Source organism: Passer montanus, unplaced genomic scaffold (genome assembly GCF_014805655.1).
Source record: "Passer montanus isolate IOZ18808 unplaced genomic scaffold, ASM1480565v1 scaffold29, whole genome shotgun sequence".
NCBI classification, from domain to species: domain Eukaryota; kingdom Metazoa; phylum Chordata; class Aves; order Passeriformes; family Passeridae; genus Passer; species Passer montanus.
The window spans coordinates 10,525,870-10,546,249 of NW_024367596.1; the positions used below are offsets into that span (position 1 = coordinate 10,525,870).

Genomic DNA, 20,380 nt, shown 5'->3' on the forward strand with positions numbered 1-20,380 from the left:
TAGGAACAGGTCAGAAATCCAGACTGAGTATACTTCTATTTTTACATGATTAGTTTGGTTTAAGGCTGTTGCACATAGAGAAGAGATGTTGTGAGGTGAAGAGAGGCTGGACTTGGGGCCAGCACTGTAACTGCCTTGCCTGGCACAGAGAGTGTCTCCCCTTCCCCAGCTCTGTCTGTCTGAGCCCCTGAAGTGGCCCCAGCCCACGCGCCTGTTAATTCTGCAAGGCTCGGTTTCAGTTTACACCTCACTTGCCTGCAGACAAGTAGGCTCTCCAGAAGTGGTCTGCAATTTTCCCTCCCTGCTTCTGTTTTATGGCCTTACCTTAATCATATTCCCTTGCCACTGGCATCTCATCCCTGTTTGTTGTTTTCACTTTTTTACTCTTGCATGGCTTTTGCTGCAGGGTTGCTGCTTCCTCTCAGGGCCACTGCTCTCTTCTGAGCTGGCTGTCCCATTTTTTTCCCCAAACCTTTGGGAGACTGTGGTACTGTTGCTCCCTAGCATGGGCTGCCTTCCTTCCTGCTGCTGCTCTAATTAGAAAAGCTGACCCAAATTAACTGAAATTGGTGGCTAATTTTTTCAGAAGCTAATCTGTGTATCCTAGAGTTTAGGTAATGCAACCCTCATGTTTTGCACCAGAAATGATGGGGCCTCAAAGTATAGGTTTTTTAAGGCTATGTGTCTGTCACTAAATTTGGTTATGTTAAAGTAATTAAGACAGTTCCTGTAGAGTCACACCCAGAGCTCTGGATACTGGAGCTCAGGCTTGAGTTCTAAAATCCTTTTGCAGGCTTTGTAATTAACATGGAAATTTTTGGCCATTGACCTTCAGCAATCCAGCATCCCCCACCACTGACAGCCAGCAGATGTCCCTGAGGTTGTCTTGGAGGCCTTGCAGTCCAGTTAAGCTTCTAGCTGTAGCTCACCACGTCTTACACATGAACAAGTGTTTTGTGCAAACTAAAAATAGACTTTGTGCCTTCAAAGCAGGCTGTTGCTGCCTCATGGCCACACATGCCTGTTCCAGAGTGAGCCACCACTTCCAGGAGCAGTGGTTTGTCTTCTGCTGTGCATTGTGGCCACCTGGGCTTTAGCAGCTTTGGTGGCCCAGAGGCTGTGTTCACTCCTTGTGAGCCCAGCTTGCCCTGGGATCCCCCTGTGATAAGCCCTAAGTGCTAAGCCCTGTGCTTTGCCTTGCAGGATCTGGTGAGCCTCAAGATCCCGGAGCAGTTCCGCCATGCCATCTGGAAGGGCATCCTGGACCACCGGCAGCTCCATGACTTCTCCTCCCCTCCCCACCTGCTGCGCACCCCCAGCGGCGCCTCCACGGTGAGCGTGGGCTCGAGCGAGACGCGCGGGGAGCGGGTCATCGACGCCGTGCGCTTCACGCTGCGCCAAACCATCTCCTTCCCACCCCGCGACGAGTGGAACGACTTCAACTTCGACATGGATGCCCGGCGCAACAAACAGCAACGCATCAAAGAGGAGGGGGAGTGAGACCCGCGGGCTCCCCTCCACCCCGCCCCGGCCACGAACTGCTCAGCCCTTCATTTGTCTTCCTTCTGCTTGGTACTGCACCCCCGGATGGAGGGCGGAGGGAACCTTCTTGCTCACTCCTGCTACGTCATGCCCTGGGTGCTGTCTAGGTCGTGTTCCTGGACTGCAACCTCCACCCCAGCTCTTGCAAGGGGAAGAGCTGAGCAAAGGGGGAAGGTGGGTGGTATTTCCTTGACTACCGTTGACCTTCTTGAGAGGGCCAACTCATTTTGTGTTTTCCTTTGGGTAGAGGGCTTCTTTTCTTGACTTTTGAATCCTCACACACCTTGTGGGTGCCCTGACCTGAAACATGTTTCTCTCACCCAGCTATCCCACTTCGTAAAGCAGGAAGGTTGGAATACAATTCTAAAAAGCCTAAAAAAAACCCCAAAACCCTGGAAAAAAAAAAAAACACCAAGCATCCAAGCGCACTACAACAAAACCAAATGCAAAAAAACCCCAAGCAACCCACCCTGAACTGACAGTTTATCTGAAAAATAAATGGGAATCAGTCTGCTGAACGCTGCACTTAAACAGCCTCTTCCCGTGGAGCTGAGTGCTCTGTTCATGTGTAATATTCTCCAGCGGAGACAGCACATGCACTTTGCTGGGCAGGCCAGCGCTGACAGCACCTGCATCCTGCTTTTGCCTTGTCCCTCGACTTCTCTGGAAAAACCAAGCCTGCTGTTTCCCCTTGTTTTGGGTTGCATTCATATGTATGTCCTGGTTTGTGTCCTAGGCTTGGAAGTGTAAATAAAGCTACGGGTCACTTGAATGCTGTCCCCACCTGACCTTTAACAGTATACTGTAATACTGTACATATAACCATATGCCGTAATACTCCTGACATTTAAGCTATAGAATTGAGTTTGCCACGCAGCCTGCCTAGTTTAGCATAAGGATTTGCCCACCTAGCCTCCAGTTAAATGGAGGAGTGAGATCTGCATGCCCGTTTGTATGCCTTCAGCTACCCTAAACTCGGACAACTTTTTGTTTGGATCATGCTAGATTACTTGGGAGAAAGCGAGACTTTAGATATATCTTTAATGGGATGTAACTGGTTGTGTTTGTTGCTATAGGTTAAGTGACAAGCAACTAGAAGAATAGCCATAAGCTGCCTTAAAGCAAAGATAATCTCTGGGAACTATGGATGTTGTTATTGCAATAAGCCATGTTTACATGAGAAATTGATTTTTCTCTGTTTTTTTCTTTACTGGTTCTACCACAGTTGTGCTCTGAAGCATTTCCTCTGCTTTCTAGTGGTCCTGTGGACGAATAACTGAACAATATGTGTTTTCACATTTTTATTAGCCAAAGTACTGAGATTCTAAGGTATACAACCTAAGCTGAGGAGCAAGGCTAACACAGCTGCTTTCAAGTTGGCTGGTTCTTTTTAACAGTAAGCCTGACTTTTTTCTTTTTCTTTTGGTTTTTTTTTTCTGGGAAAAGATGTCAAAGGCAGCTTAAAGGAAGTATCTTACCTTACTGCAGCTGAAGATTCCTGTCTCAATGCAGTGGCTGTTTGTGGGCCCTGCTCTGTGTCATGAATTTCATTTAAGTGTGATATGGTTAGTATCCTCCATCTGTCTGTTGCACCAGATCTGTGTTGCATTCAAAGATTGCCTTTTGGTGGCTCTGCAAGCCTGTTTTGGCTAGCTATAAATGGTAATGCCAGATGGTTACACTCTCAAGTTTGTATATAAATATTTTTTGTATGTGTAATTTTTTGTTTTCCTACAGTAAGACATGATCCGATTTATTTCTTCTTGGGAGATGGGGTTTGACAGAACCACAATTAAATGTTGTTTGTTTTTCTGTTTTTTAATTATTATTTTTATGCAGAAGGCATACAGTTACAAATCATGTAACAAACAGCCAGTCACTGGATGAATATATTTGTATTTTTCATACTGAGATTACTGTGTTACTTTGCAGTTGAGGGGGGAGCAATTATCTACTGAAAGCCTATGGTACTATTTTATTTTGTAACACTTCAAAGAGCAGTGTCCTAGATTTCAAAGTATTTAACATGCCCAGTGTGAGAACTTACTATAGCTCTTTATTTTTTTCTATACAAAAACATGAGGGTCGTTCTGCTCTTGACTTGATGCAAGGATTAATACAGCAAGGCAGTGTTAGAGTGGGGAGACAGTTAGAGCAGGTACTTTACAAATCCCTGGAGGTGAATTAGGCTGTACTCTTCTCACCTCCAAGGTTCTGGATCTCCATTGTGTAGTCCTTCTGAGCTGCTTCAGTATTGTACATACACTGATACAAAACACACTGTCATTTTAGGATCTAGGGAGCTTCTGACTATAAAGGTTAATGCAGTTAATGCTGTGCCCAGAATTGGTACAAGAATTTCAGCATCTGCTTTTGAACTCAGCGGCGAGATGGAGTTTTTCTGCTGCATCACTAATGATTAAAATATATGCTGTGAAAACCTTTCTACTGTATGTCACTATGGAGCCCACTTCTGTTTAACTGGAATGTCAAGTGAGTTTGAACTGCTGTAGCTTTTGCCCTCCCCTGTAGAGCTGTGATTTTGTTTTGTTTTGATGCATCAAAGTGTTAATGGCTTAATGGAGCTGAGAATCTGCCAATGCTTGTAGCAATGACCATGTTACCTGCACCAAGGCGCCTCTTGTGTTTTCGAACACCTTGTTGTTGAAGTGAATGAAAATAAAAGCCAGAACTGAAAATGACACTGAATTCCCAAGCACCTTCTTTTCCTCCCTGTGCTCCTTCTTGGAAATGTCCTCCTTTGAGCAGCTGGGGCTTAGTGTCACCCTTGGGTGCAGTTTTCTGTCCCCACAGAATCTATGTGGTCCAAAGTGCTATCGCCCATCCGTCTGCTGCCTTTCTGACAGATGCAGCAGGTCAGCTCTCTAAGCCTCTTGCTGAACTGTGAGGTCTTCAGCCTTTGGCATGGCTCTTCTTTGGCCTTTCGTCAGATTTCCATATTTTTTTTCTGAGCAGGGCACCAGTTAGTGCCCACATTCCATGTCCTGCTGGAGGGGAGGGTGTGTGTGCTTAGAGCAGGCAGGGTCAGTGCTGACCTTTGATGGGAAATAGCCTTGCACCAAAGGCTTTCTTCATCACCCTATGCATCCTAGCAAAGCCATTTCCTTCTCCTTTGCATCTCAGTTTTTCTTCCAAGGATTTGAAGAAACAGGTCAAAGCTGGTGGGGTGGTTGTTCTGAAGGGGATGGGAATGGAGTCCCCTCCATCAGCTGAGGGCTTCCTTCTGTCCATGGACCACCACATTAACCAGCTTCATCACTGGTTTCTGACAGGGGCCCCACGGCTGTCTTACAGTTTTTATGGGTTATGATTGGGACAGAATGCTTAGAAATGGGGAGAGTGGCAAGAAAACCCCACAAAGGTCTTACAAGAAGAGGCTGCCCCAACCTCCCTTAGGAGCTGGTTTAATTGGGATAGGGAATGCCTGTCTGATTTCTGTGGTTCTGATTGCTGTTGCTTTTCCCAAATTATTAGAGAAGTAGTTGACTTCAGATATGAATATCCAGAGGTAACAGCACCCTGGTTGCACTCTGGCAGAATGAATGAATGTGGTATTAAAAATTAGTATGTTGGTCTCCAAAGAGAGAAGTGCTACTAGAACAGCTGTGAGAATTTGCTGTTTCAGCTGATGGATTCTGCCTCTAGATGAGCAAATTGGATCACATAAAACAAGATTTCAGTTTCCATTGAACAGGTAGGTTTCAAATATGGTTGTCATTTCTGATTGCTGTGATCCACTGCTGAAGTGGGGAACCTCTACATTGCTTAGGTTACAGTAAGAGTTCCAGTGCTGAGGAATCCCAAGCTGCTGCTCTCCCTTTTGCCCTCCACCCATACCCATTGGAATTTTGTCTTTGGATATTGGGATGCTTCATAGACAAGCATGAAGTTTTCAGGGCAGGGATCCATTACGAGCTTCCAGCTGTGTTTTGCAAGCCTGGGTGGACCTCTGAAGACGTGCATGCCCTTCTCTGCTGTTAGTCCTAAGTGTGCTGAAGCTAGCAGTCCCCTGGAATGAAGCTCACCCAGACACAACAAAACCTGGCAAGTGTCTGAGTGGAGCCTGTGGAGGGTGTCTTGCCCATCATGTTCTTCCTGTCCTGTGTGCCTCAGCAAACCCCCTTCCTGATGGCAAAGCAGCTGCCTGTGCCATGGGGGAAGGATTGCAGGACCTGGCCTCCCACTCTGCCTCTTCCAAAGTTGTTTCTCCATGGGAATACCACGTGGGCAGCCCAGCCCTGCACCGAGTCAGACCTTGGGCTGTTTGCCCTTCTGATTTACTGAGCTATGGAGTGTGTACCTCTTGTCACTGGCAGGGTGGGGGTTAGTGGGGAGCCGTGGCAGGCCCTGCAGGGCTGCCCTGCCTGGCCCCTTGGGCTGTGCCTGTGCCACAGGGGTTTGGCAAACACCTCTCTCTGCCTGCCAGGCTCCAGCTGGTGGTTTCTGGGTCCTGAGTTGTTTTGCCCCTCTGTGACCCGTGGCAGAATTGTCTTCCTGAGCACACAGCAGAAGGTGGAGGCTGGAGTGTTGGAGCTTTATTGTTGATATTTGGATACACTGGCCATGAAGGTCAAATAAACAGGAAGGAAGATAATCTTTATGCTCTGTTGGCAAGGACTGGCTGTGGCTTTCTCCCAGCTTGCTTCCCTAAGATGAAGGAGCCAAAATTTTTTCAGAGGTATATGGTAGTTGTCCTTTGCCCTGCTGCTGGGTGAGTGTTGCTATGGGCTTCCTTGGCTTAAACTGATCACAGTAGTTTTTTGGGGGGAGAGTTTGGAGGATTAACTGGTTTTGTTAAAATGTTTTGACTTCCTTGCAAACACCCCTAGTGTCATATGGTTTATTCTTAGGAACATCAACTCTGCCTTCATGAAATAAGCCTGGTGCCTGGGGCCACAGGTGAGTAAAGGAAAGACTTTGTGGGATTGGGGGGCAGGAGATGCAGGAAGTGGGGCAGGACAAGGGATCTGCAGCTACAGGTCCAGGGCATGGATGAGCACTGAGAGGTATCACTGAGGGTGCTATACTGTGGCTGTGTACCTGTAGCACTGAAGCCAAGGCCTGAAGGGTTCCTGCTACACCTCAGGGCATTGATTGTGCCCAGTGTGCTTCTGCCCTGGTGACTGCAGTCACAGCAGTGCCATGCCCCACCCTGCTCCCACAGCAATATCTGTAAGAGGCCCAGGGACCACTGGATTTTGACTTGTGTGCTCTAAGAGTGTCTGGGGAACCTTTCAGCTGATTTTCTCACCAGTGTCACAGTGCACTGCCCTTTGCCTTTGTGGTAATGCGGGCACAGCAGCCAGTGGCTTTTTGGCTGTGCTACTTCCCAAAGTGGATGATGGGGATACGTGCTCCAACAGGAGGTGTGTGCCTGCTGGCATGCTCAGCAATTACTCACCAGCAGCTGGGCTGATACCAACCATTACAGCATGCAAGGGAGATGCTTACATTGTCTCTCCCAACAGCCTAGGGTAGGAGATTAGGCTCTCTGCATCAGCAGTGGCAAGAAAGTCCCAGGGGAGCCATTCAGGGCATATTAGATTCCCACTCTGAATCATGCCCTGGAAGATGCAGTCTCATTATTGCCTGCATCAAGGCCAAGCGAAGACTAAGCTTGTTAGTTAATATTTAGCAGGGTAGCTCTGTCTGTACAATCAGCTTTGCTGAGTTCTGAAAGCTTGAGAGACACTGTCATGGCACAGCCATGTGCAGCAAAGAAACTGGTGTGGGGCTAAGGGGAACAATGAAACAAGTCAGCAGGCCTGGGGAGGAGATGGTGCTTTTCCTCTTCTGCTCAGCTGACAGCAGTCTCAAAAAGTGTCTCGGAGCAGACTTAAAAAAAAAAAAAAAAAAAAAAAAAAAAGAAACAATCGAAACAAGAGACAAGCTGAGAGCTGGCTGCACAGAAGCCAGGACTCTCCCGTGTCCATCGTCTCCCGCCGCGTGGATTCCCTGTCGAGGCGATTTGCGGGGCAAAAATAAATCACAAAACTCACACGGAAGAGGGAAGGGCGCTAAGCGCGGCCGGGCGGCCACTGCCCCCTGGCGGCCCCAGCCCGGGCTGCGGCTCCGCTCCAGCCCCGGGGACCCGCCTGTCCCCCGGCCGCCTCCGGCTCTCACCGCCTGGGCACGAGGTTATAAACCCGCCTCTTCAACCCCCTGCACCCCGCGTGCGAGGGCAGCAGCAGCAGCTCCTGTTTGTTTATCTGACACGGGCAGAATAAGCAAGTGACTTGTTGGTGTTGCAAAACGAATCTTCCTGCAGCCGCCTCTTGGGAAAAGCTGCTGCTCTCCTGCCCTTGGCTGTGCACATGGGGGATCCCCCAGTGTTGTGCCCATGCCAACCCAGTCCAGCACAAACGAGAAATTCAGAAGATGCAGACCAAAACCCATCACCTGCCAAACCAGCAGAGATGATTCCTCTGACCCCAGGCATCCCTTGGGTGCAAGGGATGAGAAGCTGTGCCCTTGGTTGGTGAGCCTCTGCCCAGAGATGCCTTCAGAGCCAGAGCCTGCAGCAGCCCTGCATGGGTGCCCCGTGCTGCAGCACCCCGGGCTCGCAGCACCGTGTGCAGCTCCACCTTCCCCTCCCTCACACACAGAGCCTCGGCTGCACAGTGCTCCCTGCCAGAGCGATACACATCGCTTCTCCCAGCTGAGAAAACACCAGCGGGGAACTGCCGGGAGCGCAGGCCGCAGCCAGGAACTCCCACAGCAGCACCTGGCTGCAGCTCCCACGGCACAGCCGGGCTGCGTGGGGAGCCCGGCACCCCACCAAGCCCTGCCTTGCCCGGCTCGGCCTGGCTCCCGGCCCGGCTCGGCCTGGCTCGGCCCGGCTCCTGGCACTCCGAGCACACCTGTGAGGCTGCGGCTGCCAGCGGCTCGTCCAGGGCCTGCACCTCAGTTTGATGGCACGTGTGGGTCCTGCTCTGTGGAGGCCAAATGTGAGAAGAGTCCCCAGAGCTGAGCAGGAACCTGCTGCAGCTCGGGGCTGTGCCGTGGAGCCGCTGTGCAGCTCCCAAGGAGAAGCTGGGAAGCTGGAGAGGATGGCAGCCACCTTGGCTGGCAGGTGGAGAATGGTGCTGTGCTGGCAGTCACGGGCTGTGCTTGTGTGGAGCCACCTCTCTGCTCACCCCTGCCTCAGTCTCCAGGTCCCAGTTTCCCTGGCTGGTGTTGCCACAATGTTGAGGGAGCCTGGAAAGATTGGCTTTGAGTTCCATTTGCACTCAATGATGTGGGAGGGCTGCTCAGCTCTCAGGTGTGGACAGGCGTTTTTCAGGCACTTCTGTTTCAGTGTTCAGCATTTAGCCCAACCATCTCCAGGTTTTACCTGTACTTCTCATTTCCCCACCAGCAGCACCAACATGAAGCTAGGCAGAAGAAGGTTTGAAGGCGAAGATGTTGTGGTGGCCCCTTGGAAGGGATTTTCAGCTCTGCCCTAGAACAGTGAACTCTAGCAAGGTGTTTCCCAGTTTTTTAGGAGATTCTCTGATGTCCTCCAGTTTTTCCTGAGCTTCCTGAGTGAAACCCCTGGAAATCTGCTGACTTCTTCCTGTTTTCTTCCTGAGGTTGTTTTCATTTGTTGGCTGGTTTGTTTTTGTTTTTGTTTTGTCTCTTTGTGAATCTCTGATTAACTCAGCTTCTGATTCCTTGGCAGTCACCTCTGGAGACAGCGCTGAAGATTTCCACACATGTGATCCATCTTCTTCTTGGCTGCATAGCCCTCAGTGCTGGAATTGGGTAAGAAATGTTACAACAGACCCTAGTACACCAGAGCAGGGGTGTTAGGAAATAAAATATTGCACAGTGCTGCGTGAAAAACTCTTTGATTAATTAAAGGCGTGGGCGGCTACACAATTGCATCAAATTATCCACGCGCCATGGCAGAATGTGAGATAAAGGCATTGATTTCTTATTCCAGAGACATGGTCAAGCAGCCCTTGCCAAGCCTGCAGAGAGCTGCTGGCCTGAAGGTGAGCAGGAGTATTTCCATGGAGATGTTTTCCACAGGAGCAGGAGGTAAGGGTGGCCTCCACCATGCTGTGCCTAGAAGGTGCTGCAATGCCCGTGTGAAAGGAGCCTGGCCCCAGAGCAGTGCCCACTGCCCTCCCCAGGCTGATGCTAAGCAAATACCCAGCCCTGAGCACTGGCCTGTGGAGGCCAGTCCTCCCGCTCTGGGGAGCCTCAAACCCACAACATCCTTTGAAAATGCTGAGCAGGCCTTCCCTTAGCTGGAGGAGTAGCCTGTGGTGATTTCTGGCTGCCACTGAGGGTGATTTGCTCTCCTTAGAGAAAAGTTTTATTCCAGCTTTAAGTGACTGGGTAGCAATACATTTGCCTCTATTATGGTTTATATTCTAGTTTTCCTGCTGCTTAATTAGTGATTGAACAGGAGGAAGTTGTTTAGGAGCTATCAGCGGGCAGGACTGTGCTGTGCATTGGAGGTTTAGGGCTCACAGTAAAAACACATGCACCAGAACCACACACAAACTTGGTTTTGCACAACTCTAACAGCAGAGAATCAGCTTGCTGTGAAGAAGAGATGTCTGAACGTGTTTTACCTGGCCCAGAACCTTATCATTTTACCCAGGGGTAAAACATGAGCGAGTAACCATTAAGGCAAGTACGTTAGTCAGGCCATGGGCAGCAGCTGTCTCAGATGGTTTCAGCCCTGCCTCGGAGGTGAGGAAATGGGACATGACCGAAAGCCCTGCTAGGGTTGCCAGCAGCCACATGAAGATGGGCAGGTGAGGAGGTGAAGGCATCCTGGATCCTACACAGGCAGTGACCAGCTGCTCTCTGAAGAGGCCCCAGCTGAATGAAATTGGAGTTTGTTTGTTTATTTGCTGTTGTTTTTGCAGTAGTGTCCCCATGGCCAGGAAGCAGAACAGAGATGTTTCAGAAGAGATAAAGCCAATGGAGAGAATCTAGCTGAAAAGAAACTGTAGCTCTTGAGTCTCACATCTCCATTTGAAGTGAGGTGATACTGGGCCTGAGGAGAGCACAGATTAATCCTTGCATGCCTGCTTAGGCCAGGGCATCTGGAATAGCTTTGACAGCTGAGACAGGCAAATCAAACCCAGTGAAACTGCAGAAAAGGATGCCCAAGACTGACATCTACACTAATTCAGGCCAATTTCCTAAGTCTGATTTTCTTCCCATTCATGCTGGTATAGCTGGCTGTGAGCATGCTCCCTGCAAGTGAGAGAAGAGCAGTGCTAGCTGGGGTGGCCAGGCATGACAGGGAGAGAAAAGGTCATGGTGGTGTTCCCAGAGCTAGCCTGTGTTCCCAGGCAGCACTCTGACCTTTTCCCCCTTCTAGGGTAGAACAGGATGATCCCTTTGGTGCATTTATCCCTGTTCATGCCAAGTGTGCAGAGCTGCCTTCAGACTACCATGGCCTGGCACACTGTGACTATTGGCTTGCAGAGCTACTGAAGGACAAGAAAACAAAAAGTCCTGTTGGGTTTTCTCCAGAAGCTGCAGGTATTTATAAGGAATTAGCAGCAGCCGTGCCATTTCTTGGGAAGGGTGGAAGTGCTGGAAGTGAGATCAAGTTTGAAGGCAGCAGGGGAGAACCCAGGGCAGTGCCTGGGGTGTGCAGCACGTGGGTCTTCCCAGTCCTATGCAGTGCTTACAGTGGGAGCAAAATGGGATTAAAGCTCTTCCCCATAGCCTGGAGCATGGGCTACCCAGCAGGAGCTTCTGACCTGGAAATTTCCTTTTGCTGCTAGGCCCATCACAAGAGCAGGAGAGATGTTTGTTATCTTTTCTGGTGGCGCCAGCAGTTGAGCAAGAGGAGTGGGAGGCTGGCTGCTGGCTCCTGTATCCGTGCCATCAGGAACTCCCACCTCATCCCGCTGGGTGGGGGACTCACAGGCTCGGTAGCATTCCTGGTGTGGTGCATCTCCCCTTTTGTTTCACTGTAATTAGTCTGAAAAGGGAGAAAGGATGTGGCATCTTCCACCTCAAGGGGAACTAAAGGCTCATTAGCAGGGTGCGGGTCGTGGCTGCAGGGGCATCTTATGGGCAAACAGGGAGGGACGTGCCCGGTGCCAGCGGAGCAGGGCAGGGTGTGTGCTCATCAGCCAGGATTTCTCACTCCCTGCAGCGCCTGGCTTTGGTGCAGGCACGTTTACTTTCCCTGCAGCCTCTCAGGAGGCTCCAGAAGGGTGGGCAAGGCCGAGATGCCAGGAAAGCCTTGTGGCAGCATCTTGTGGGCTTGTGGCTGACAGGGTGGACCTGGCAGGTTGCATGGCACAGAAGAGCACAGCACATCATTTGCTCGTGGCTGAACTTTTGGAAGATGCTCATGAACATCCGTCTCTTCATAGCCATGAGCGAGATGGAAAAACCCTCTGGGCTGCTCTGCTTGCAGAGATGCTGAGAAGGCTCTGTGAGTCACCCGGGGAAGCACAGCGTACAGCCAGGCTCCAGAGAAAGTCCAGATGCACTTCATCCCATCCCTGAGAGTCACTGTCTGGGACACAGCTTGGGGTGGGGATGGGTATGCTGTGTTTGCTCAGAGCGCCTCAGGGTGTCAACCACACATGGCTCAGGGCTTTCCCTGGGCACTTCAGTGACAAACCCCTTCCCTGCAGCTGTGCAAAATGAGTGCAGTGATCACCCCACTGCTGCTGAGGAGTTCACAGCCTGCCCCATCCTCTCCCAGGACCATGGGCTGACTTCATTTTTCCTTTGATCCGCTGGCCAGAGGAAGGAAGGAGGGGCTCAGCCTTTTCCAGTGTGCTTGGTGGGGAGAAAAATGCTGTGGGAGGTGGCTGAGAGCTCGCTCTCCCCACCTAGACAGGGAGGCCATCCACCCACACCCAGTTCTTCTGCTTGGAGGAGCCAGGTTGTGCTGTAGGCAGGTAACTGTCACAGAGTAGATAGACGTGAAACTACTCAGCTTCTTCAGCCTCACCCAGGGCCAGAAGGGTTTTTTGAAAACAAAAATAAAGGGAAAAATACAGTCCCCACCCTTCCACCCATTTTGGTTGGCAAATCAAATAAAACAATCTCAAAGCTGGCACCACAGGAGCAGTGAATGCCAGCTCCCAGCCTCTCACATGAGGTGTTGAAATTAAAGGAGCTGAACAAACAACCCCCAGGTGCCTGGGGGCTGCAAACTGGTTTTAAGATGCTGGTGGGTTGTTTTTTCCTCTGTGGTGGTGGGAGCAGCTCCCCACAATGGCCACGTGACTGGGGAACTGCCCCCTATAGCAACTTGGTCACCCCTGGGCTATGGGCACACGTTGATTTGGCTCAGTGAAAAGGGCTTAGTGAGAAATGCATGTTACCACAGATGGTTTCCATGGACATCCTGGCCTGGGGCAATGCAGCCAGTGACAACATGGTGAAGGGGACATCAGGCTCAGCCATCACCTAAAATATGCCCAGCAGGGGCAGGGAGCCCTGCAAGGATAAGCTGGGTGCCAAGGTGTCCCACAGCAGCTGGAACTTCTGCCCTGGATGGATACACTGGGCCCACAGCTCTTGGGTTGTTGTAACTAATACGAGTCTTTAAAATACAGGTGGGGGGTTTCAGTGGTTTTACAGACAAAATTCCCCTGCTAAGGGCTATGTACACTCAGAGGTGGCTCTGGGTTTGCCATGAACAGATCTTGTCATGGGCACTATGAAGATTTTTTCAAAATTTGTCAGGGGATCCACATTCTCCTCTCTGGGGGTGGGAATGGTAAGACAGCTTCTTCTCCACCTATGCTACAGTCTAGTTACAGCACTGTGAGCAGCTGGGACATGCTCTGCAGGGCAGTCACACTTCTTCACAGCTGCTGCCACAATGCAGTCAAATCAAACACTCATTTCTTGCACTGGGGCTGCCTGAGGTGCATTGGTGGCCAAGTGGTGGCCTCATATCTCAGCAGTAAGATGGGGACAAGCGTTTAACCTGATGCTGTCAGGAGCACTGCAAGGAGGGGATCTTACCCTAGGCTGCCCTGGGATACCAGCCCCACTCCTGGCACTGCCAGGATCAGGCCGGCCAGTCTGCTGCAACATTTTACCCCTGAGCTTAGGAGGTTGCAGAAAGGCCCTGTGTGATGGAAGGGTGATTTTCCCTGGTGTTTCCCCCCCTGGCTCAGCTGCTGGGCTGGCATGCAAGGCCAGGCAGGAGGTGCTTATCAGCTCACCCCATCAGGGCAGCAGGAGAGGGTGCCCTGCCATCTCTGCTGCTAATCTCATTACAAATAAAGGAGGAGCAGAAGCTAAACTGAGCCCATATAAATTCCCCCTGCCCTGCCCTGCTCAGCTTCAGGAAATACCTACTAGAATTGCCATTCTCATTATCTAAACCATCCCTGGAAACAATCATTAGCTGACTTTCCCCTTTGTCAAGTGTGTCTTGCTCACCAGCCTGCTCTGTTTGCCCACAGGGCCCCCAGAGTGCCTGCTCCCAGCAGGGCTCCCAGCAGGACACACACTGCAGGCTCCTGTGCACACTTGTGCTGTGCCACCACAGCCCTGCACACTGCTGCCCAGCCAGACCACTGCTGGACCCTCTCCCCTGAAATTCAGGGGTGCTTTCAACCAGAAACAAGGTGAGGGTGGCCAGGGAGCTCTCTGAGTCACCTGTTTAGCTTTCTCAAGTTCCTCTAGTGTGCTGCAGTTATTTTTGGTGGGGTTGGATGCTGGCCAGGTGGTTGGGACGTGCTGACATTTATGATTTTTCTTTTTCTGCGTAACAAAAGTTTTGCTAAATGAGAAGGAAACAAACTCAGTGCCAGCTTTCACCATGTGTTTAAAACAAGATAAAAGCAATTCTGGGCTGGCCGTGGTATCCTCTAGAGCTGTGGAGACAGCAGTTTCCACGGGGGGATGGTCAGGTGGTCCACACACGCTGGGCTCCCGGAGGAATCTGGGGAGCTCTGTTGCTCTCAGTGACATCTGTTAGACCTGTCCATGAGGAGCCCCAGGCCCCAAGGGAAGGCAGGGCAGTGCTTGGGGTGAACAGCAGGGCAGGGTCTGACTGTGCATGGCTGCACTCTGTTGGGTCTGGTCCTCTCACTGACACAAGGCATCTCATCCATCTGAGTGCTGGTTTGGAAGTGGAGAGCTGGGAGGAGAAGCACACATATGTGGGGCCATCCACACGTGGGGAAGAGCACAGTGTCTTGGAACCTGGCCTGGGTCAAACCCCATTGCACAGGCAAGCAGGAACACATCCTCCAGGAAAAAGTGGCTCCTACAGTGGGGTGTAGACCTAAGGAGCAGTTGTGGAAACAAAAGACATACATACTTCTTTCCTCTTTTTATGTAATTCTTCCCCAAAGCAGGACTAGCCCATTTTTATCTCACTGCCAGCTGTTTTGTTCTTTTTTTCCCCCAGGCTGGGCAAGGGCGTGGATAGGAGGAAACAATTTTATTTTTTTTTTTTTTTTTTTTTTTTAATGACAGTTTTCATGGGAAGATGTTCAGCTGCCTGTGAGTGCCCAGGCTCTGCCCAGGTGTAAGCAGGAAGGATGAGCAGGGCTCAGTGCAAACTCCATCTCCTTGCTTTGCCCACTCTTTTCTGTGGCTGAGCTGGTGCAGCTCTCAGGCACTCAGGAGCTGCAATGCAAAGCTGACAAACCAGGGCAGGCTCTGCTCCCACCCACTGCCACAGCACCTCTGAGGTGGGGACACCCCTGCACAGGAACTGCCAACCCCACGGTGGGGATGGTGCCACCCAAAATGTCCATCATCAGGTCAGAGAGCCAGCAGCAGGGTGGGGGTACAGCAGCAGGGATGCAGCCCTGGGGTGGGGTGGAGTGGCAGCAGCAGAGGCTTTCAGCCAGGTGGGCTGCTGGCAGAGCTTGTCAGTGGGGCTCACGGGGTGATCAGAGCTGCTGTATTTTGGGGGTATCAGTCTAGAGCCTGGGAAATAAAGAGGACATACAAGAAGACCAAATACACCATAAATTTACCATAGCCCAGCTTAGAAATAATGGGGATTAGTCATCATCCAGTGGAGTTGTTGGAGACTGACTGTCCACATGGCTCTAAGCCTCCACAAGAACATTGGCAAGGTTCAGTTGCTTTAAATTAATGCCTCAGAAAGTCTCTCAGGCTAATGCCTATGGAATGTCCAGGTTCTTTTAGACTGTAGCCACTGGACATAAAGAGCTCTCAGCCTTGATTTTGGATTCAGAACTTTCTAAGTAGCCACAAGTCTTATTTTCAGGTGAGGTTTCAGGAGTGAGCTTTTGGCTGGAGAGAAGCTTTCAGCAGCCACTTGCAAAAGGCATTTACAGCCCAAGGGGGCTCAGCCTTAGGCTTTCTGCTGGCCTTTCTTGGAGGTTCTTTACTTACACAAGGTTTTTTCCATGCTCCTGCCCTCTGCACGAGCCATCAGGTGCCTTGCTCAGCTGTCATGTCCTGGTAGCGACTGCTCCCCAAGCCTTGGTGCTTTGGCTGCCACTGGCCCTTCACACTCTGTTGCTGCATCCCTGACTGCAAAGTACGGTCTTGCCCTTAATGAAGGCATCATTTAATCTGTGCTGCCCTGAAATATGATGGGCTTCCCTTTGCTGAGACAGAGCAGGCTCCCCCAGTGCCCCCACAGCCTGCAGCAGCTTTGTGCAAGGGCTGAGTGAACTTGGCTTGGGCCCACTTGGACATGAAAGCAAAATGAATCTCCTTGGGAGTAAAGGTCCCCTGGCATGGATTAAGAGCATGCAGGCTTCACTTTCAAAACCACATCCACACCCAAACACACAGAACCACCTCAGCTGTTTTAAATACTTTTAAATTCCATTGCGTTTCCTTTATGGGTAGGTTGTTTTTTTCCTCAATGACTGTCATAAATCAACCCCGCTAATCCCACTCTACATATATTATTATCATTATTAGGGAGGGCACAGCTGAGTGAACAAGGAACTAAGGCATGGTTCACCCACCTCCATCTCCAAAAGGCTCCTGTTGCTAGTGACAGAACTGGGGAATGTACAACACATGGCCAGCTCCTAAATGGGTTGTGCTTCCCTTTGGTGGGCAAGCCTTGGAGCTGGCCTGGGAGCCATGAGGTGTGCTCTGAAGTGCACAGCAGTTTTGAGCTCAGTGCTGTGACTGCAGGCACTGCCTCCCTGGGGAGCTGCTTCATGATGGGGCTTTAGGAAGCAGCAATTACCAGACTGGCAGGTCAGGAGAGGAGTAACAGCATGGACCCAGGTAGGAGGAAACAAAAATATAAGTGCACTAGGTCATCCCTGGGGCATATTTGATCAAGGAGTGTATACATCCCTTCTTTTAGCAGGGATGCAGGAGCCCTGCAGGCACTCTGGATGTGACCCTGACAGCTCTGGCAAATGCCAGGCCGCTATATCAAATCCAAGAGTTAAAATCACTTCTCAGTCGAAGCCACCTTGGTGGCAACCCATCCCACTTGGATACAACAGGTGCAAAAACCTACTCTGTCACTTGGTGCATACCCCAAACATCTCTGCTACTTGCTCCTGTGAGGCTACAGAGTGCCAATAAACTTGGCACCCACCTCTTGCTGTTGCAGTAGAAATACAAATCTACTTCTGAGCTAGACTTTGCCAGAGCAGAGAGCTGGAAAAACAAACAAACAAACAAACAGGAAAAGTGCCTTTGACTCACTGCATTCCTGTTTCCTGGCTTCAGCGTGGCCCAGGCTGCCAGCAGGTCTCACTGGCAGAGCAGCACGGTGAAGGGCATGGCCCAGGCTGCCCAGAGTGCTCTCCCTTCTCGGGGCACGTTTGCAGTGACTCCTGCAGTGATGCATCCCCGAGGCTGCTCCCAGGCCCTGCAGCAGAGCTGTCTCACCGAGGGGGCCGTGGCCCTGAACAGCCAGCAGTGCACTGTTCCTCCTGCTCCCCAAACTGCCTGCAGCGTGTCCGTGATGTGGGAGTTACTGCACAGCTGGACACACTGCAAGGCAGAGGGACAGCAGCCAAAAGCACACACACAGTCCCCTCTCCCCCAGCATGGAGAGGGAGCTGTGCTCTCAGGTCTGAGGCAGCAAACCCCAAAGGCACAGGTACCATCATGAGACAGAACCCAAACTCTCCAGTCTCTCCTTCTAATATTTGACTGAAGAAAGACAAAGACAGGCCCAGATGTGTTTAGTTTATTTTCCCTGGATTTAGACACAGCTCTGGCTAACAGGAACAAACAAACCATGACCTGTGCCAGCCCCTGCACCTCCCTGCAGCAGAACCAGCTGGTGGGAGGGCTGGGGCTGCACGGAGGGGCAGCTCTGCAGGATGCACTGGGCAATGCTTCCTAGGGGATGGCAGCACAGGCCCACATGGAAGGTGCAGCATTCAGAGTCAAGCTTTGGATGCAGCAGTGTTGTGCATGTGGAGGGACTGTGAAATGGGGGTCAGCTCTCCAAAGTGAACAGTTGCCCTCCCCTTCTTCTCCCCAGCTTTTCCTCTGGCTGTTTTGAAAGGGGATGGAGTTAAGTATTTACAGAAGAGGCACTCAGGCAGGGAAGGCTCTTCAAAGGCAGGACCTGTGGGCAGTTCTTTGGGGAGCCAACCTGATGAATCTTTTCAACTATCTATGAGGGAAGGGAGATAACAACAAAGGAATAAGCAATGCTGGTAGCTTAAGAATGCCCAGAGCCTTTTCCTCTGCAGATGCAGCATTGAGGGAGATGGAGTTAAGTATTTAGAAGTACTCAAGCAGGGAAGGCTCTTCAAAGGCAGGAACCTGTGGGCAGTTCTTTGGGGAGCCAACTTGATGAATCTTTTCAACTATCTATGAGGGGAGATAACAACAAAGGACTAAGCAATGCTGGTAGCTTAAGAATGCCCAGAGCCTTTTCCTCTGCAGATGCAGCATTGGAAGACATGCAGCATTGGAAGCTGCATGCAAATGGAAGATGCAGCAAATAACTCTTCCAACATTTTTCTGGGTGGTAATAGTTCCCTCTTCACAGTCTGGGCCTTTATTTTTCCAGATGCAGAGTTTCCTTCTATCTTGCCCAGGACCAGCTTTTGAGGAGGTCTCTACAGAAGGACAATCTTTGTCTACAGCCTTTGCAGCCAGTGCCTGGATGGGAAGAGGAGGCTTCTGAGCCTGGGAGGTTTGAACAGGCACAAGCTACAGGAGCAAAGAGAAAAGACAATTCTCTGTTGCAGATTCTAAGTCCTGGGAATGGCAAAGCTGGCAGAGGGGAGCAGAAAAGGACTGACAAAAGAGCCAATGCAGCAGGGAGCTGAGCAAAGCAGTTCAAGGATGTGAACTCCAGCAAAGGTCCCTGCAGTGTTTTCTGGCTAGATTGCAGCCTTGCAGTAATTTCAAGTGAAGATTGCTGAAACCTGCCTTTTTAGGAACTGCATTCCAGCAGCAGAAGCAGCTGTTGGGTCAAAATAAAAGCGGCCCTTATGTCTGGGACAGAAATCCTGTGACTCAGTGCCTGTTCTGACTGAGATAGGGGCTGCTCTGATCCCACACACAGGATTAAATTTAATGGTTGGGGAGGAATGATTTACTGGCCTAGCAGCAGTTACTTGACTACTTGCTTTCACTGCAACATCGTCAGGCTGGTCCTCTGAGCAAATAAATACTGCCACACCATGAACATCTGCTGCTTCTGCACTGCCAGGATGGGAGGATGTGCCAGGACATCCAGAGTACAGAGCTACACCATGACCATCCAACACCATGGCAGTGTAACTTCCTAAGTTGCTTTCCAACAGGGACCCAGAAATTATCACCACAAACTTTGGCTTCTACCAGCAGCAGACTGGAAGCTCAAAGGATGCAGCGTGAAGCAGCATCCTTCATGTTCCCAGGCCATCAGCAAGAGAAGGGAGTGAACATGAGTGACAGACACTATTTCACCAGAGTCAGCTGCAAATCACATCCCCTCATGCCTGTGCAGAGCTCATGGCCCTGCTCAGCAGCTGATTTCCAGAAGCTCTGCTCAGAATTAATGCCCAAACACCAGCCTCACATGGCTACAGAGAAATCTCCACTTTGTCAGGACTTGGATTTTCCTTTGTTTTTTTCCCCTAAAAGGCATATTTAAAATGGTGAGAGACAGTCATAACTCCAGTTTTTGTGCTCCAGTTTCCCCTAGCAGGAGCAGGAAGACTGGTGCATTAGGAACCTGAGAATTTTCTCCAGCAGATGCTAAAGCGAAACAGCTACTTTTGGTTGAGAAAGAAAAAAAATGGGTTCTCCAAGCGGGTAGATTGGGCCTGAATGAGTCCTGAGAAGAGAAAAACAGGGAATGCTGGAAGCAAAGGCAGCCCCACCAGGAGGGGATGAGAGTTCCAGCAAAAGCTGTGCCAAACACAGAAGAGGCATTCCTGAAACTCCACAGTCATATTAACCTGTTAATTTATACAGCATCTCTGTACAAAAATAGAAGGGTTCTAATAAGATTAACAATATTAAATAAATATTTAATAGAAAAAGTCTTTGGCCTAGTTCATAGCTCATCCTTTGGGTTGATGTTCATTTCACTGGGTCCTAGATGCTCCTGGTCCAACATTGCAATCACTTCATCTGCCTGGATTCGTTCCTGCAAGAGGGGAAGGGAAGAAATGGTAACAGCAGAGCTTCAGTGCCTGCTCTAGCTAATTCACTGAGGCTCAGGCTGTGGGAGGACACACAGCAAGGATTTTACCCCAGAACCAGCAGTGTAGGTGAGAGGATGGGGGAGAGCCTGGGACTCAAGCTGGGGATTTGCTGGGCAAAATTAATCAAATCCCTTTCCACCTCAATGCCTGATTCCCTCCTCTCTGCAGGGCTGCAGTGGTTGGGGCAGAGCTGATGTTCTGTAGCTCCCTTATCACACTTCACTGGCAGCCACTGCCACAGCACACCCTCCTCCTGT

General features: G+C 50.5%; 2 protein-coding genes and 1 long non-coding RNA gene across 9 annotated transcripts in view; 2 read left to right on the forward strand and 1 right to left on the reverse strand.

The window, feature by feature from the left end:
- TP63 (tumor protein p63) overlaps positions 1-4,244 on the forward strand; it is a 102,100-nt gene extending 97,856 nt beyond the window's left edge. For all 6 annotated transcript variants that reach the window (XM_039713576.1, XM_039713575.1, XM_039713571.1 and 3 more), the window contains one exon: positions 1,204-4,244. In XM_039713576.1, coding sequence (XP_039569510.1) covers positions 1,204-1,500 — 297 coding nt within the window. In that variant the 3' untranslated portion in view covers positions 1,501-4,244. The remainder of the gene's footprint in view (positions 1-1,203) is intronic.
- Positions 4,245-9,527: 5,283 nt separating this feature from the next.
- Positions 9,528-18,590, forward strand: LOC120504368. 2 transcript variants are annotated; one of them, XR_005628003.1, is made up of 3 exons: positions 9,528-9,585; positions 13,962-14,126; positions 18,494-18,590. It is a non-coding gene; the product is annotated as an uncharacterized LOC120504368 (long non-coding RNA). The 2 variants fall into 2 exon arrangements; XR_005628002.1 differs by lacking the exon at positions 9,528-9,585 and adding an exon at positions 10,964-11,052.
- Positions 18,188-20,380, reverse strand: part of P3H2 (prolyl 3-hydroxylase 2) — a 65,383-nt gene continuing 63,190 nt past the window's right edge. The window contains exon 15 of the mRNA XM_039713788.1: positions 18,188-20,065. Coding sequence (XP_039569722.1) covers positions 19,973-20,065 — 93 coding nt within the window. The 3' untranslated portion in view covers positions 18,188-19,972. The remainder of the gene's footprint in view (positions 20,066-20,380) is intronic.